The following is a 16,768-nucleotide window of genomic DNA, read 5'->3' on the forward strand; positions in this document are numbered from 1 at the left end:
ATAGTTTAGGGTGCTTGTCTCTGCTTCCACAGTGTTTACTATTTTTCCCTAATTAGCTGGAATGTTTGCTGCCAACCACATGACATGTAAACATAATTTATAACCATGTATTTACAGGTAGGTGACTACTCAGAAAACTAATGCCAGCTAAGATTTATTGGATAAGTCCAAAAGATGACTGACTCAAGTTCACGTCCTCTGTACTTGAGATAGCTAGCTTTTAACTCAAATATATTGACAGTAACTACAAGTAACTCAGCACTCATTCAAAGTCACTATATAATATATGCTGTCTTCCTAGACTGTTTTTCAGACTTCCTCCTAGCTCCTCATTGTCCAAAGAGTCTCAGAGATAATGTGTGCTTTAGTTGTAAACACTCATTATCAATATTCAGAAAAAAATAGAGGATTTTTGCCAAGCGTTCATGAATGTAAGTTAAAAAATTATATTTGATTTGGATTCAAATATTTATAGATTTACACTATACCTATTTCTTCAAAATATATTGTATAATATGTAATAAAACCAAATACATAAAATAAAGATTTCAGCACAATTTATACAAACCCCTAGAAAAGCTTCTTTCTTTATAAGGCTGTTGGCAGTAGATCATAACCATGGAAAAGAAATGATAACCTTTGGTTGCTTTACTCTCACAAGGATGGTATGACTACGACAGGCTGGAAAGTCACTTCACTGGGAACACTGTGTTATACAATTAGATACTTGGATGACTTTGGAGTTTCTCAGTCACTTTCAGATTCTTCATCATCACCTATTGGGTATGACTGAATATTATTCTGGGTGTACATTTTTGTTTTAATGGGGCAGTTGTGATCCATGAGAATAGCCTGAAAGAGAACAAATAAGAGTATTAGCTTCTTGTTCCACAAAGGTAAGATGGCTTTAACCCACTCTTGTTGAGGAATACTAGTTTGAAAGCTGTGTGTAGTACCACTTGGTCTTAACCAATCATTTGCAGCAACTGCCAGGTTCCTGGCCTAGGAGATTTGGAGTTCTGCCCTGAAAACTTCCAGGCCAACAGGCAGAAGCGGACTCTATGGGGTCTTCTTATTATGCCTGTCAAGGGCCACAGTCCATTCCAGGGAACTACACGCTCCAAAGCAAGGAGTATGCGGGCTGGGTTTAGGAAAAGCTGTACTTAAGATCTTGGAAATGGGGTTGGGGTAGTCCCAGCCAATCCGACTTTATTGTAGCAACACAAGATGAGTGTGTCTCTTAGTGGGAAGAGCTCTCAGGTGTTAGAAATGGACCTGAGGTTGAACTAAAACCTGCCTCCAGAATCGTGGGTCTGATTCTGATCCCAGCTGTCTCCACAGACCGCCCTGACACCTTGTTAAGACCATCACCGTGGCTCATTAGATTTCTCAAGGCCAAATATTCCAGGGCCTTATCTTTTCATGAGATGATTTCCAGACTGCCTTTCCCCAAATCCTGGCTGGCCTTGAGCTCAAATGTAAGTTGTGTGTGTGTGTGTGTGTGTATGTGCTTAATCCATCCCCCTTCTGATGAACAGAAAAATCTCATCCCTCCTTCATTGTTACTGGAAATTAAACAAAAACAGTGTGACCAAAGGCAAAGCAATGCTTTGTTTTCAAACTGTATCCTCAGTTGATAAGCACCTGTAATCACTATTCGTCCTGCAGGAGAACTAAGCTGAGCTCAGAGCTTCATTGTACTGATGATGGGTAGTGTGCAGGGCATGCTGAGCGTGTAAGATACAATACTCCGATCTCACAGTAACTCTCTGTGGCAGAGTGAAGGAGGCACAGAGAGGAAGAAGGTGCCCGAGGGATACACAGCCAGAACGTGTCAGACATGAGCCCAGGCAGCCTGATGCCAGAGACTGCCCTCGTCAACTCCATGGCACAGTCAGAAGCAAGCAGAGGACCTGAGGGGGACCACGAGGAATCCTTTTCCGTCAGGTATGGCTCAAGGGGTTTTCCTCTTTCGTGCGAACTAAGCCCATTTTCCCCAGTTATCTTTTTGTGCATTATTAAAAATCATGGCAATGTTTACCAGGATTAAAATTTTTCTTTTGGTCTCCACCTAGCTGTTACTCCGTTCTCATCCCTCAGCTCTGATAAGCTTCTAGGACTCCATTCCGTACTCACCCCACTTATTTTCCCATGGAATTCTACCACCATGTGAATGACAAGACTCCCCTGGCCCTCTACATTAGGTCCCCAAGTCCACAAGTGCAAACCCATTTCTGTTTTTTATCATGCTTCTTGCCAAGTGAACTGACACTTGTCTTTAATAAAGAGCTCAGCTTCTAAAACTAATTGGCCCAAGGGACATCATGCACTATGACAAATCTCCTGTGTGGGTGTGTTAATCCACGCCCGCTCCCACAATCTTCTTAGATCAGTGACTCTCAAAGAAAGGTACTAGGACTCACTGTGGAGGTGGAGGGGCGGGGCAGGTGAAACATCAAATTCTACTCCCTGCCCCACCTCACGTGTCCATGGTGTCAACGTGTTGCTTGTCCTTATCTCCGACTACAGCACAGTTAAACCGCTAACCAGGTCATGAAGACCCCCTAAGGTCCCGTACCAGCAGCCTGCCTTACAGCATAGATACACATGAGTCCGTGAGATCCTACAGGCTTCACAGGTCAGAGCTCACTGTGGGGGTGTGCTCAGGGAAAGGTCTATGGAAGAAATGGGAGTTGAACTGAGGCTTGAAAGATGGAAGGATTTGACATCATGGGAGGTGGGAACGAGCAAAGCATGGATTATTTACCAAAGGGAACATTAAATAAAACAGGGCTATAGGACAGGCCAGTCTGGCCACCACAGAAATCTGAGGATGAGGTACAATGACACTGGTGGTAAAACCCAGTCAGAGACAGACTGCAGGGCCTTGAATGCCAGGCAAGTGGGTATGAGCCTCACTTGGCCCACAGGCAGCAGAGCAGACTTGGAAAGAATGGTTATCACTCTACCTATTTATAACTCTCTTGGTTCATTCACCATTAGCCCTGAATGCACGTACAGATAGACTCCCAAGGACCCCCAGGTCCTAGGGCGGCACCCATAGTATGCACTCATGAAACACTGTTGTAAGAAAAGAAGTTGAGTGAGACTGATTAGCTGGCATCATGGAGACGATGAGCAGAACTTAGGGATTCAGCCAAACACTATTTGTCAACCCTGAATATTTCAGTAAAGGCATTTGCTTCCTTGAGGTACTATTTTCTATCTTGAATCTCCTGTTATGAGTAGTGAGGATTGTATCTTTTAAAACCTAGCTTCTGGCTTCTGAACCTCTTCTGAAAGGTTTATTGTGCAGTAATATATTTTTTAAGTTGTACATGATTAAATAAGCCAGATGACATGAAGTATTCCCAAGGTGCCATGAAAAGAGAAGCATGAACAGCACGAAATGGCAAGTGACAGGGACAAAGAATGGCCACAGGGCAGCCAGCTTATACACTAGCACGCTGCACACCGCTGTGGGGAGAAAGAAGTACTCAACTCTCAAATGAGAGAAGAAATGGGGAAGGGAGCTTAGTTTGAATTAAGAGCAAACCCAAGTCCTCCAGGTCAAACCCTGTTGTTAGGTGTCATCGGTGGATTCTGACTCACAGAGATCCCGTGTGACAGAGTAGAATTGCCCCATAGGATTTCCTAGGCTCTGGTGGTAGAGCGGTTAAGGCATGTGACTGCTAACCAAAAGGTCAGTAGTATGAACCACCAGCTAGCTGCTCCATGGAAGAAAGATGAGGCAGTCTATTTCTGTAAAGATTTATAGCCTTGGAAACCCAGTGGGGTCTCTATGAGTCGGAATCAACTCTATGGCACTGAGTTTGGTTTTGTTGGTAACCTCTGTAAGAGGAGACCACCTGGTCTTTCTCCCATGGAGTCGCTAGGGGGGGTTCAAACCACCAACCTTTCAGTTAGCAGCCCAACCTCTGCCAAATGCCTAGTTTCTTCTCATCTGCAGAGCAAAGTTAGGATCTCCAAAGACATCAAAACATGATGGTACAAATGAAGCATAAAATCATGCACGTATTAAGCTGGGATAACTGAAAAAGGGAAAGCATTAAAAGGTAAGAGCTGCCGACTCAGACTTGGAGAGAGATCAGGCCCGAGGGGTAGAAAAGTTTTATTCTCTTTAGCACAACTGGAAAGCACAATGGTTTTGCATCCACTCTGTAGATGCCCTGCAAAGGGAGAAACCTCTACACGTGGGTTCTAATATGCCGCACATACTCAGTGGGTGGCAGGCTGCAGAGCGTGTCAGCCCCTGGCTGCCTGATCCTGGCCTGCCCACAGCCAGCCTCCAGAAGGCAGGGGAGGTGGAAGGGCTTTATGGCACCAACAACCATCTGAGCCGCCTGGGAAAAGCAAGCTGCCATCCTTAAACCAACTACTGTCTGTGTGGGCCACAGGTGGTAACATCAGCTGTAAGAAACTACTCTCTCTCTAAAAACAGTCCTTCAGCCTGAAAAACAAAGTCCATCTCAGAACACAGCTATTCCCAGCTGAGGATGCTGGGCCCTAAGGGCTGCCACATGAACGGTCTTATAAGTGGAACACAGTTTTTCCTCCAATGGCAGCGTTGACATTGCCTATACTTACATAGGGACTTGAATAACAGTTTTGTTTTTTTTCTCAGGCTGTATTGATTAAGTCAATAAAAAAACCAAACCAAACTCACTGCCATTGAGTTGAAGCTGACTCATAGCAACCGCTCCTTGGGTTTCTGAGGCAGTATCACTATGGAAGCAGATAGCCCAGTCTTCCTTCCGAGGAGTGGCTGGTGGGTTTGAACCGACAGCCTTTTGGTTAGCAGTCAAATGCCTTAGGCACTGCGCCACAAGAGCTCCCAGATAAGTCAATACTGATTGTAAAATTAAAAAGGGAAACAAAACAGAAATCCACAAAACTAAATGGAAGAAAAATTCAAGTGCTCACACATCAGTTGATAATGTTATGACCGGCCCTCCCTGAAAATAGCCTTAGATCTTTCAGTAGAAAACCCCCCCAAGACAAGCACCTCATTACAGGAAGCTCCCTAATGAACAAATTGTTTGCTCAGGGCTGTGTGCCTTACCCAGGCTCTCTTGCTCCCGCATTTAGTAACAGCTAATTCCGCACACCAGTGCTTGTCTAGATCAGATTTTCTCAAGTGCGTGGTAACCAGTTCCTTCTCCTCCACAGCACTGCTGTCTTGCCCTCATTCCCCTCATTATCATTAGGGGCTATCAGCCTCCACCCTGGTTCTTCCCGCTCCGCTTGCACAGTGAGTAGGCAGCAGCTGAGGCCTGCCACCCTCCAATGTTACGTTGTGCCAGTCAAATGGCATCTGACGCGATGCCTTCAATTATGGGCAGCGTGACATTCATGTTCTCAAGTTTTTAACGATTCCTCTTGCTAAGCGCTTGTTAATGATGTTGACATTTTGCAGTGACAGAGGCTTTCTAGAAACCTATCATTCTTATTGCTTGGCCTTTAGGTACTGTCTCTCTCACTTCCTTCATTTTTTTTCCATGAATGAAGGCACTGGTTCAAATGTAGGAAGAGAAGGAGTCACTGAAGCCGCCTTTGGCGGTCATCGTGTGGAACAGAGTGCAGCTGGCGGGCCAAGAAGCCTGCTGTTCCTCCTCTGACTTCAGGCAATTCCTCCAAACCTCACATAGGTCATCCTGCTGCTGCCGACCAATGGAGAACACAGCAGCCCTTGAAGTCCATGCCTTGGCCGGGGCAGCCATTCAACAGTTCTGGGGCCTGTATGGCAGCAGGAAGCTCTCAGCTCACAGAGGGAAGAAAGGGAGAAACCTGGTACCACGAGGGTCACAGGATAAGTCAGCGTCAGATGAGGGCAAGGAAGAAGAGTGAGGGAAATTGGAAACAGCAACACATGAACATCTCCCGTGTACCAGCCTGGGGTGACCACTCTACTGGGTTTCTCTCATCTAACCCTCACTGCTGTGAGGCAGTAGGAGCTCTGGTGGCACTGTGGTTAAAGCACTGGGCTGCTAACCAAAAGATCAGCAGTTCAAACCCACCACCTGCTCTGTGGGAGAAAGATGAGGCAAGTCTACTTCCAAGATTTACAGCCTTGGAAACACCCTAGGGTCACTATGAGTCGGAATCGACTTGCCAGCAGTGGTTTTGTTTTGTTTGGGGGGCTATGAGGCGGATGCTGTCATTCTCCCCAGGGAAAAGAGGAACTGAGAATCGTACCCTCTCTGAGTGTGGGGGTCGGTAAAGCAGTTAGCCCAGACAGCATCCCAATCCTGCACTGTCTGCAAGAATCTTTTGCCACCTCCCGGGTGCTAGAAGTGTTTGCAGGTGATTATCTTTCAGTCAAAAAGAATCAGCAATAACCTTGATACAGCCATAATCAAACTGATATGGGAGCAACAGAATCACAGGTTTTCAATTGTTGCATTGAGAACTGTCTGACCCCTCTTTGGCCAAGATGTTATGTTGGAGTCAGCCGAACTTCCACAACCACAGTGGAGGTCGGAAACCAGGAAAGTCTTCTCAGAGGTGTATCATAAAGCATTATGGCTGTTTCGAGCTGGAGGTGCATCTGCACGAGACTGTGGGTGATGAGGGTGATCTGGACGTGAGGAGTGCAGAGCAGCAGAGCCGAAGAGGAAACAAGAAAGGGATGGTTCCACTGGATTACTTCCACTTCAGCTTCCACTCCTTTGCTTGGAGTCAAATGGGCCATGACTTTCAAAATTATCTAATTAAATTCTGCATCGTCAAGAGAACAAGGCCAGCGACGAGTGCTGGATATGTTTTTTAAAACATGGTGAATTAATGAATGCAGAAAAGGCCCACGACGAATACAAATTGCATGTAACCTAACCTGAGGGTCTCCATCTTTATAATCATTCACTCTTCAGCAAAAGTCATAAAAGAGAGTTCAGGAACTGCCGTAGCTCTAGGATCCACTCAGTTCAACTGTCAGAGAGAACTGGTGTGCTCTCAAGAGAACAGCATCGGTGGCCCTCACATCCATTCATATGCACCATCGCCTCCTGCCTTGTTCATCTTTCTCATTCATTCTCAACTCACTCTTCCTTCAGCTCCATAACCAGCTGATGTTTCAAAGCTTAGCAGCCCCGCCCTCATACATAACTTATTATTCAGAAACACTGAGCTTCCCTTTCTGGGTAAGTTAAATATCTTAGGAAGGTTCAAATGAATGCTGCCTTTCAAAATTCAAATTTAGAATAAAAAATGTGAGCTTGCAAACAAAAGACAGGCATATGAGCTGAGCATTTACCTGAGGTAGATACACTCCTTGGAGAGAACAATCATGGGAGAATAGAAGGGCTGTGTATGCACAGGGAGACAGCTTGGGTGGCAGGAGTGCATGGAGGGATGGACACAGGGAAGAGGTAACTATGGGGAGGAGGAAGTGGGAGGGAAAATTGCTGTCAATGTCAAGAGACAGCGTGTGTGAGCTGCTATATGTAAAGTGAATTTGCTCTGTGAACTTTCACCCAAATCACAAGAAAACTTTTTTAAAAAAAATAATGTGAGCTTGATCAGACATTTTACATCCTATACTGCATCGTGCCTGTCTGTATTATTCTGGCCACAAAATGATGGATTAAAAGGTTCTACATGATGACATGTGTATCAAAGGTGTATATACTTTTCTCAAGGGAATGATACCAATACTGAGACCATCTCCAGAACCTTACAGATACAGTAGGGACCCACACACCAATGGTCACAGAATGCTCTAAGTGCTGGGAAGTAAGCAAGCAGCACCCTAAACCCTAGGACAGAGAGCATGAGGCAGAGCTCTGGGGTGTAGTGCCTAAGGCACTTGACTGCTAACCAGGAGGCTGGCGGTTCAAGCCCACCAGCCACTGCTCAGAAGGAAGATGGGGCAATCTACTTCCGTAGTGATACTGCCTCAGAAACCCAAGGAGGGGTCACCATGAGTCGGGTCCAACTCAACGGCACATAACAACAAACAACAAGATTTCCAAGAACATAGAAAACTAGATTAAACTACCTCATGTTTTCATTTTGTTGACAAAAAGCTATCCTGACTGCTAATCAAAGTACAAAAACAACTTCCCTCTTGAAATTTATCAATATAATGCCCAATATAGTAAAAGAAGTCACTGCCATATGGGATGCAAACTAAAAAGGAACTCTTACCATTTATGTGGGAGCTCCGGTAGCACTTGACTGCTAACCAGAAGGCTGGCGGTTCAAACCTACCACCACTCCTCAGAAGGAAGGTTGGGCAATCTACTTCCGTAGTGATACCGCCTCGGAAACCCAAGGAGGGGTCGCTATGAGTTGGGGCTGACTCAATGGCACATAACAACAACAACCACCATTTATGTTTGGAACATATTTTAGAATGAAACCATCCAGAAGACCATGCTAAAAAGATCAAGATGAAATGCTTCATTGCATCCTAAGTTTTCCTTACCATTTTTTCTTCCTTGGCAGGTGGACTTCGAAGGAAAAAGCAGAGAGGAGCAAATAGAATATCAATAATTCCAATAATTGTCATGAGCCACGGAAATCCAATTGCCTTGGCAATAGCCCCACCAGCAGAAGGACCTTGCAGGAAATAAGAGAATTAGATGCAGCTCTCCCCAAATGTCTCAAAGACAGATGGATGCCAATAATTTCTAATAGACACTAGAAATGCACTGAAGCAAAAATGTTCTTCTGAAAAGCCAGTGTCCTTACCTATGGCGTATCCCATACAAAATGCAACATCTGCAATGGCATACACACTGCCATAGACGGACACGTGCCGCAGGTCTACAAGGTAACCCATGATGGGCATCATTGATGAGTCCACCATTCCTGTGGGCAATCAGGAAACACGGTCTACAGAAAACTGCTATGAACCACAAACAGGCCAAACGTCATGGGATTGTGTCCTAAACGCATTGCTCCACCAGCCCTTCCTCTTTTGTCATCACCACGTGCCAGTCTCGAGGCCAGACTATCACCAGCCTTTCACTAGGACTGGGACCCTGTCCTGCAGTCTGAATTCCTGGTAGGCCAGCCTTTGCCTGGTATCTTTTTGCTTTGCCTTGCCTGGTCCTCCACTGTCTGACTGGCCCATCCTTTGGTGGAGGGCACCCAATCCTCTGGTGACTTACCTTGCCATTCCTTAGAGCCAGGGGACATGCTGGTTCCTGGCTGTGTGGACCCCAAGTTTCTTCCTCTTTGTGCTTCCTGATTCCTGACTGTCCACCTACTTTCTGATCCACTTGCCCCTTGCTCTTGGAGAGTAAGCACACCAATTCCTCGCCAGCTCCCTCCCCATCCCAACCTCAGCATCACACTTCTGAGACTTACCAAGTTGGAAAATACTAGGTAGGATCAGAGGGTGTCAAGTTTGAGGGACCTTGGAGATCATCTGGCCCTACTCAGGAAATGAGGACCAAATAAGGCTTGCTCATTTCACTGCTTCTAAAAACAAACCAACCAGGTTTAGAATCTCTGATCTCCTGAATAGTTAGGATGGTCGCATAAAGAAAGGACACATGTTCTGAGTTCAAACCCCTGGCTGACTGCCCATGGTCATGTTTAGCTCTCTGAACTTAGGTTTCCTTATCTATAAACTGGAACAATAATGACTGGCTAAAATGAGCCTGTCTGTGAACACACCTAGCGGTATACTCAAGGTTCCTTCACCTCCACATGTAGCAGAAGCAATCAGACGAGTGAGATGTCTTTCATTCAAATAGTATTTGTTATTGTTGTTGTTGTTATGTGCCGTCAAGTCAGACCCGACTCATAGCAACCCCTCCTCAGGTTTCCAAGGTGGTATCACTACGGAAGTAGATTGCCCAGCCTTCCTTCCAAGGAGTGGCTGGTGGGTTTGAACCACCTGCCTTCTGGTTAGCAGTCAAGTGCCTTAGGCACTATGCTACCAGAGCTCCTAGTAACTAGTATTTACTGGAAGCCTAATATTTGCTAGGTGCTAAGGACACAGCATAGCGGGTAAGGCACTTGACTGCTAACCAGAAGGCTGGCGGTTCAAACCCACCAGCCACTCCTCAGAAGGAAGATGGGGCAATCTACTTCCGTAGTGATACTGCCTCGGAAACCCAAGGAGGGGTCGCTATGAGTTGGGTCCGACTCAACGGCACATAACAACAACAACAACAAGGACACAGGTAGGTAAAACTAATACAAGAGCTAGTAGACATTAAGCAGAGTTGAAAAATTAATGACCATTATGATTGGTGCTACAAAGGTGCCGTGTATACACACACATACACATACACACACACATAATATATACACGTATGCACATACATATATAGTGTGCCATATTCATACATATGGGGAAAATCCTCAATGAGATAGACTGACACAGTGGCTGCAATGATGGGCTCAAGCACAATAAAGATTGTGAGGACGGTGCAGGACCGGGCAGTGTTTCATTCTATCGTACACAGGGTCACTATGAGTCAGGTCTGACTTGATGGCACCTAACAATAACAACATATATACCAACATATACATATGTATGTGTATACACACACACACATACTATTATCCTGGTGCTGAGCAGTCAGAAAAGGCTCTGTTCCTTCCTTCTACTGCGTCACTCAAAGGTTAAATTCTCACCCTTACCCTGTGATAGATTTCATAGTTACTTTTATCATGATCTATCTGTATATCGTGAATGAGAAAGGCATACTATCAAACCAAAATATTAATGATTTTCCCTAATATATTGTTCTTCACATTTCAAAGACTTCTTTGCCTGTGAAAATTCCCATAGCACAGGCAGGCAGACATCAATGCATCCATTTGCATTTTGTTCCAAACGCTTTAAAAAAAAAAAAATGTATGTGAAGTCTTTGACCTTCGGCTTCCTAGGGGAAAATCTGTTCAGCGATGGGCAAAAACAGTCCGAGTACAAATTCCTTTGCATGCCCAGCCTCAGCACGGACCATCATGTTTGCTTCTGTAAACACAGGCTTTTTAGAAAGCTAGTTTTCAGAGGAGGAAAGGTACTACCACGTGGAAACAGAGATCCTCATGAGGACCACCTACAGAGTGTACTTGAGCTAAGCTGCCCACAGCCTACTCTCAAGCCTCTAGAAATTTTACGTTGAGTAACTACAATCTGTCAGAGTAAGAGCAACCTTTCCTAGTAATGGAAACAAGTTTTAAATTTAGGCACAAGACTCATGTGACTTACCAATTGCAAAACCAACTCCAAAGTTGGGAGCTATGAGTCCATAAATGTTTCTTGCAAAAGGAATCTGTAAGAGAAAATAATTATTATACGAAAATAAGTTCCTGATATTCAACTTGGAATCATCTTGGAGATTCTTAAAAATACATCTTCTCTGGGCTTCAAATGTTGGTTCCCTTCTGAAGGAAACAGAAGGAGGCAGCAGAAGAAGGAAGGCAAGCTGGACCCTCCAAATCTTGAAAAGCCAAAGTTGGAAGGGGTCTTATGACTACCACAAAAAGCAACTCATTCCCATATGTGAAAGATCAACCTAGTGTAGTCCCAATTTCTGAGAAGGTCAAGAAGGCCTCATTTGACTACTGTTTGATTCTAGAAACATATGTTGTCGTTGTTATAAGCTAGTTGTCCTAAAGTGTTTAGGGCATTATAATGTTTTAAGATGTTTTTAAAAAAGAAGTTAAACATGCAATACAACATTCTAAATAGCTTCTAAGTGACACACAGTGACAATATTACTGTTTGGAGCACACTGCCTCCAATTTTTTAAGATACAAAATAATTAGAAGAAAATGACCAATGTAATGGGAGCTCTGGTGGCGTGGTGCCTAAGGCATCTGACTGCTAACCAGGAGGCTGGCAGTTCAAAGCCACCAGCCACTCCTCAGAAGGAAGGTTGGGTGATCTACTTCCGTTCAATAGTGACAAACTTCTAACTGCTGCAAAATGCACTTGGTGACTCTGTCCAAGACAAATGTTCTATTCAGAGACTGCCTCCACTGTTCAATTGCCACCTTTTACTCACACATAAAATGCTGATTCCAACGATTATCATTCCCAGAAGTGCACAAAGCCACCTGTCAAAACAAAAATGCCACCAGTAAGTGACCATTCAATTTTTCTCCCAGTCCAAATTTTCAATGGAAATCGAAGCAGTGACTTGTAATAACGAAGGCTGAAACACTTAGAACACTTTTAAGGTTACTACATTATTAGGATCCCTGGTGGTGCAGCGGTTAGGCACTCAGCTGCAAACCTAAAAAGGTTCAGACCCACCCAGTGGCTCCGTGGCATAAACACCTAGTGGTCTGTGTCCATAAAGATTACAGCCCATGGGGCACATCTACTCCATCACATCGGGTGCGGTGAGTCAGATTCGAACCGACGGCACCTAACACCATTATCATAACACAGTGAATGTGGTTGTCATTTCATCTTACCTCCCCATCTTGTGTGCGAGTATCCCAAAAATATTGGTTCCAATGAGATAAGAGACACTAGCTGGCAAGAAAGCAACGCCTGTAAATTGATGAAAAGGACACCTTATCAGCACTGATATCAGTCAAACGTTAGAAAAACTAATCATTGTAGACACCGCAATGTTGATGAGAGCAGACGGAATAAAGCGCAGGGGCCTGCACCGGAGCAGCTAATATCCGGTGGCTGGTGGAGCAGTCTGGACCCCGCTCGGCTGACGCATCTCCCTCCACAGAGCTGCCAAGCCGTCCAGAAATGAAAGCCAGTTCTCTATCAACAGCTTCATCTCGCCTCCACCTCTGTCTGCTCAAGGCTCCACACATGGACCCAAATAGCTGCTGAGGGGCCGAGGGGCCGAGGGGCCGAGGGGCCGAGGCCGGCTCCTGTGGCAGCGGAAACGGCAGCCTTTGTGCGTGCGCCATCCTTCCCTCTATCCCTGGGGGTAACAGAACTAACACCCAGCCACTAACAAAATCAGAAAACAGTCTGCCAAAAGAAAAAGTTCAAGGGACCCCAAAGCCCATCACTCAGGTAATCACCCCAGTTCTCCTTTCCCCCTTAAGTTTCATGTATAAATGCGTGCATACAGGATTTCTTGTTCCTCAAAAAAAAAGTGGGGGGGGGGTGGATTATACTAAACTGACTGGTCTACCTCTTTTCACGTTTAAAAATACCCAATATCTATGTGGTCTTCCTTGTGGCCGAATCGCATCTGGCTGACATCTTCCTGTTGGAGGTTTCGTGCGCTCCCAGGAGAGGCAGCTTGCAGAACCTGAGCTCTGAGGAGCCTGAGGTGACTTCCTGCTCAGGAGCAGCAGTGGCCTTGAAAGTGCTTTTTCATCAAATAGAAAAGCCTAACAGTCATAGGAGCTCTGGTAGCGTAGTGCCTAAGGCATTTAACTGCTAACCAGAAGGCTGGTGGTTCAAACCCACCACTCACTGCTCAGAAGGAAGGTTGGGCAATCTACTTCCGTAGAGATACCTCCTCGGAAACCCAAGGAGGGGTCTCAATGAGTCAGGTCTGAGTCTACGGCAGTGAGTTTGGTTTTTTAGTAACAGAGTCATACCAGGTTTGGCTGCCAGTAGATGTCACCATGTCAGCTCTTGTCCACATCAGTGGGACAACAGGACAATCACTTTACAAAAGACTGATGTTCAAACTCTTAATGCTTTTAGTATTTATTTATTTTTTTTTTTTGAAATCAGATATACCATATTTAGTTCTGAGCTTTGCCTATGAGTGGAAAAACTTGCATTGTCCTCAATTCTATGATTGTTCTCAATCAATGTATCTAAATGAGATAAATGACATCCTTCAATTTGCAAACAGCCAATAGTTATATAAAAAATTACTCTATGACCCAGCAACTCCACTCCTAGCTATCCATCCGAAAGACCCAAAAGCACAGACCTGGACACCAATGTTCATTCCAGCATTACTCCCAAGAGCCAAAAAGTGGAAACAACCCAAGTCCTTCAACTGATGAACGGAAAAACAAAGTGTGTTATGTGCATACAATGGAGTATTACTCAGCCATAAAGAGAAATAACGTTCTGATACATGTTATGGATGAACCCTGAAAACATTATATTAAGTGAAGTAAGTGAGACACAAAAGAATAAATATTGGATGATCCCACTTATATAAAGTATCTAGAATTAGCAAATGTATACAGACTAACATTTATTAGTGCTTACTAAAGGTTAGAGGGAGGAAGAGAGGGAGTTAGTGCTTAAGGGGTACTGAGTGTCTACCTGGAGTGACTCAGATCTTTTGGAAATGGATAATGGTAATGGTTGCACAACACAGTGAATTTAGTATCACTAAATTGTACACTTAAAAATGACTACAGTTGCAACTTTTTTGCTGTATATATTTTACCACAATTAAATTTTTTAAAAACCCAGCAAATGGTCAGCGAGTGCCCACTACACATTAAATGCACAGGTTGCATGGGGCTTTTCTGTTCAGGCAGCCATCCAGCACACAAAAGAGAAAGTACTGTTGTGTCTTGAAGGATGTGCAAGCCTTTCACTACATCTGTGTCATCACTAGTGTCAGTCATCAAACCTTGAAAAAGGTTGAACCTTGCCACACAGTAGGGATATAAAAAATGATTCATTCCATAAGCCAAATCCAAAACCGAGTCATTCTAGACTTGGTCATTCTGGGAAATAATAATAAAGAGCAAGCTCATTTCATGTTCCAGGAACTCGTTTCCATCACATTTAGCAATGTGTGGCAGCCAAAGAATTGTTCAGTGGAATCTGATTGAACAACATTTACTCAACAGCCATGTCCCCAGTGAAGTACTAGAGCCACCATGAAGACAATGATCACATGTGGCTCTTGTCACAACATGAGCATCTTCAAAGGAAGGAATTGGATGATGTGTGAACTGTGACATGGCCAGCATGAAGGACATAACAAAGATATATGCATGATGCTCTCAGAAGGCAGAGCCTGCAAGTGGGAGTGCTCCCCAAAGCAGAGGAGATTGAACCCAGCCTGGAAAATGTGGGGCAGGATTTTCCAAAGCTCTGAAAAACTGTCTCCCACTCCTGTCAGTCTGTCTGCCGTACTCTGGTAGCTTGCATGTTGCTGTGATGCTGGCAGATATGCCACCAGTATTTCAAACACAGGAGGGTCACCATCTTACGTTGGGTTCTCAGAGAAGCCAAACCAGTCAAGCTTATGTACGTATATGTATATAGGGAGATTCATCTCAAGGAAATGGCTCATGCAGTTGTAGAGGTTGGCAAGTCCCAAGTCCATGGGTCAAACATCAGGATGGAAGCTTTTCCTGACTCACGTAGCTACAGGGGCTGACAAACCCAAGAGCAAAAGTCAGACAGCAAGCTGCTGACTCATGGTTTGCAGAGGGTGATGAATCCAAGATCAGCAGGTAAGATGGCACGCCACTGGCTCAAATCCAAAGAATCAGAGAGAGGTCAGATGATGATGAACTACATGCAGGATCAAGATTAAGCAAAAAGCCAGAGAGCTTTGCCAGAATGTCCATATATACTGGAAGTAGGCCATGTTCCCAAAGAAACTCCCCTTCAACTGCTCATAACAGATCTCATCAAGGTGGTGAGTACATTATATCAGATCTCATCATAGGGGATGACTACGTCATATCTGCCAAACCACTGAGAATCATGGCCCAGCCCAGCTGACACACAACCTTAACCATCACAATCACCCGTGGTGGGCAGGTTTCAGTGGAGCTTCCAGACTAAGACAGACTAGGAAGGAAGATCTGGTGATCGACTTTAAAAAGTGGCTCATGAAACCTTATGAGTGGCAGTGGAACTCTGGCTGATAGAATGCCAGAAAATGAGACCCGCAGGGTGGAAGGCACTCAGAATATGACTGGGGAAGAGCTGCTTTCTCAGAGTAGAGTTGACATTAACGATATGGGTAGAGTAAAGCTTTTGGGACCTCCATTTGCTGATGTGGCATGACTCACAGTGAGAAGAAACAGCTGCAAACATCCATTAATAATCGGAATATGGAATGTGCAAAGTATGAATCTAAATTGGAAGTTGTGAAAAATGAAATAGAGCGTACAAAAATTAATATCCTAGGTAATTAGTGAGCTGAAATGAACTGGTATTGACCATTTTCAATGAGATAATCATATGGTCTGCTATTTTGGGAATGACAAATTGAAGAGGAATGGTATCACATTCATCTTTAAAAATAATATTTATGATCTATCCTACAATGCTGTTAGTGATAGGGTACTGCCCAATTTCATGAGTCTCAGCAGTGGATTAAACAATGGATTAAGAGGCATGAAACAGAAGTTTGTCTCAGCGTGAGACCTACTGTGTGTGTGGCTTTGAGTGGGTCACTTTAACTTCTTTGAGCCCAAAAACAGCAATGGCTTCCAGCCTACACACCTCATAGGGTGGTTCTGAAGAGCAAATGGAAATTGTACAATAAGACCCTTGGCAATCAACCCTTCTGGTCTGATTTCTATGCTCTACTCCATCCAAACCCCTATCTTTCACCCTGGCCAAGCTGCAGAAGGCTGCTGCAAGCAGGGACCATAGTATCTATCTCTCTCCCCATGGCCTCGCTCAGTAGCCAGCACATAGGGGGTCCAGTGCACATCTATCTGGTTGTTAACTGGATGGGAGTACTCTCCTTGCTTATCAAGAAGAAGGATGTGGTTTGAGGACTTCCATTTCACAGAACTTTGAGTGTCAAGGAGGTTCTTGTCCTGTGAAGGCAGGTCCCACTTTCATCAGCACCCTGCCCATGGGGTAATAAAACACAGTACAGCCCAGAGCTCAAAGCCCTCCTTGCAGTTC

At 44.6% G+C, this 16,768-nt stretch overlaps 1 protein-coding gene across 1 annotated transcript in view; it reads right to left on the minus strand.

Annotated features, from left to right (window-relative positions):
* Positions 1-747: 747 nt before the first annotated feature.
* Positions 748-16,768, minus strand: part of SLC18A2 (solute carrier family 18 member A2) — a 61,092-nt gene continuing 45,071 nt past the window's right edge. Inside the window, exons 11-16 of the mRNA XM_007936921.2 lie at positions 12,409-12,487; positions 11,994-12,045; positions 11,195-11,258; positions 8,713-8,832; positions 8,447-8,580; positions 748-852 (exon numbers count right to left, since the gene is read on the minus strand). Coding sequence (XP_007935112.1) covers positions 748-852; positions 8,447-8,580; positions 8,713-8,832; positions 11,195-11,258; positions 11,994-12,045; positions 12,409-12,487 — 554 coding nt within the window. The remainder of the gene's footprint in view (positions 853-8,446; positions 8,581-8,712; positions 8,833-11,194; positions 11,259-11,993; positions 12,046-12,408; positions 12,488-16,768) is intronic.

The sequence above is a fragment of the Orycteropus afer genome, unplaced genomic scaffold, assembly GCF_000298275.1.
Source record: "Orycteropus afer afer isolate SDZICR_OR568_19922 unplaced genomic scaffold, OryAfe1.0 scaffold00038, whole genome shotgun sequence".
In the NCBI taxonomy this organism is placed as follows: Eukaryota; Metazoa; Chordata; class Mammalia; order Tubulidentata; family Orycteropodidae; genus Orycteropus; species Orycteropus afer.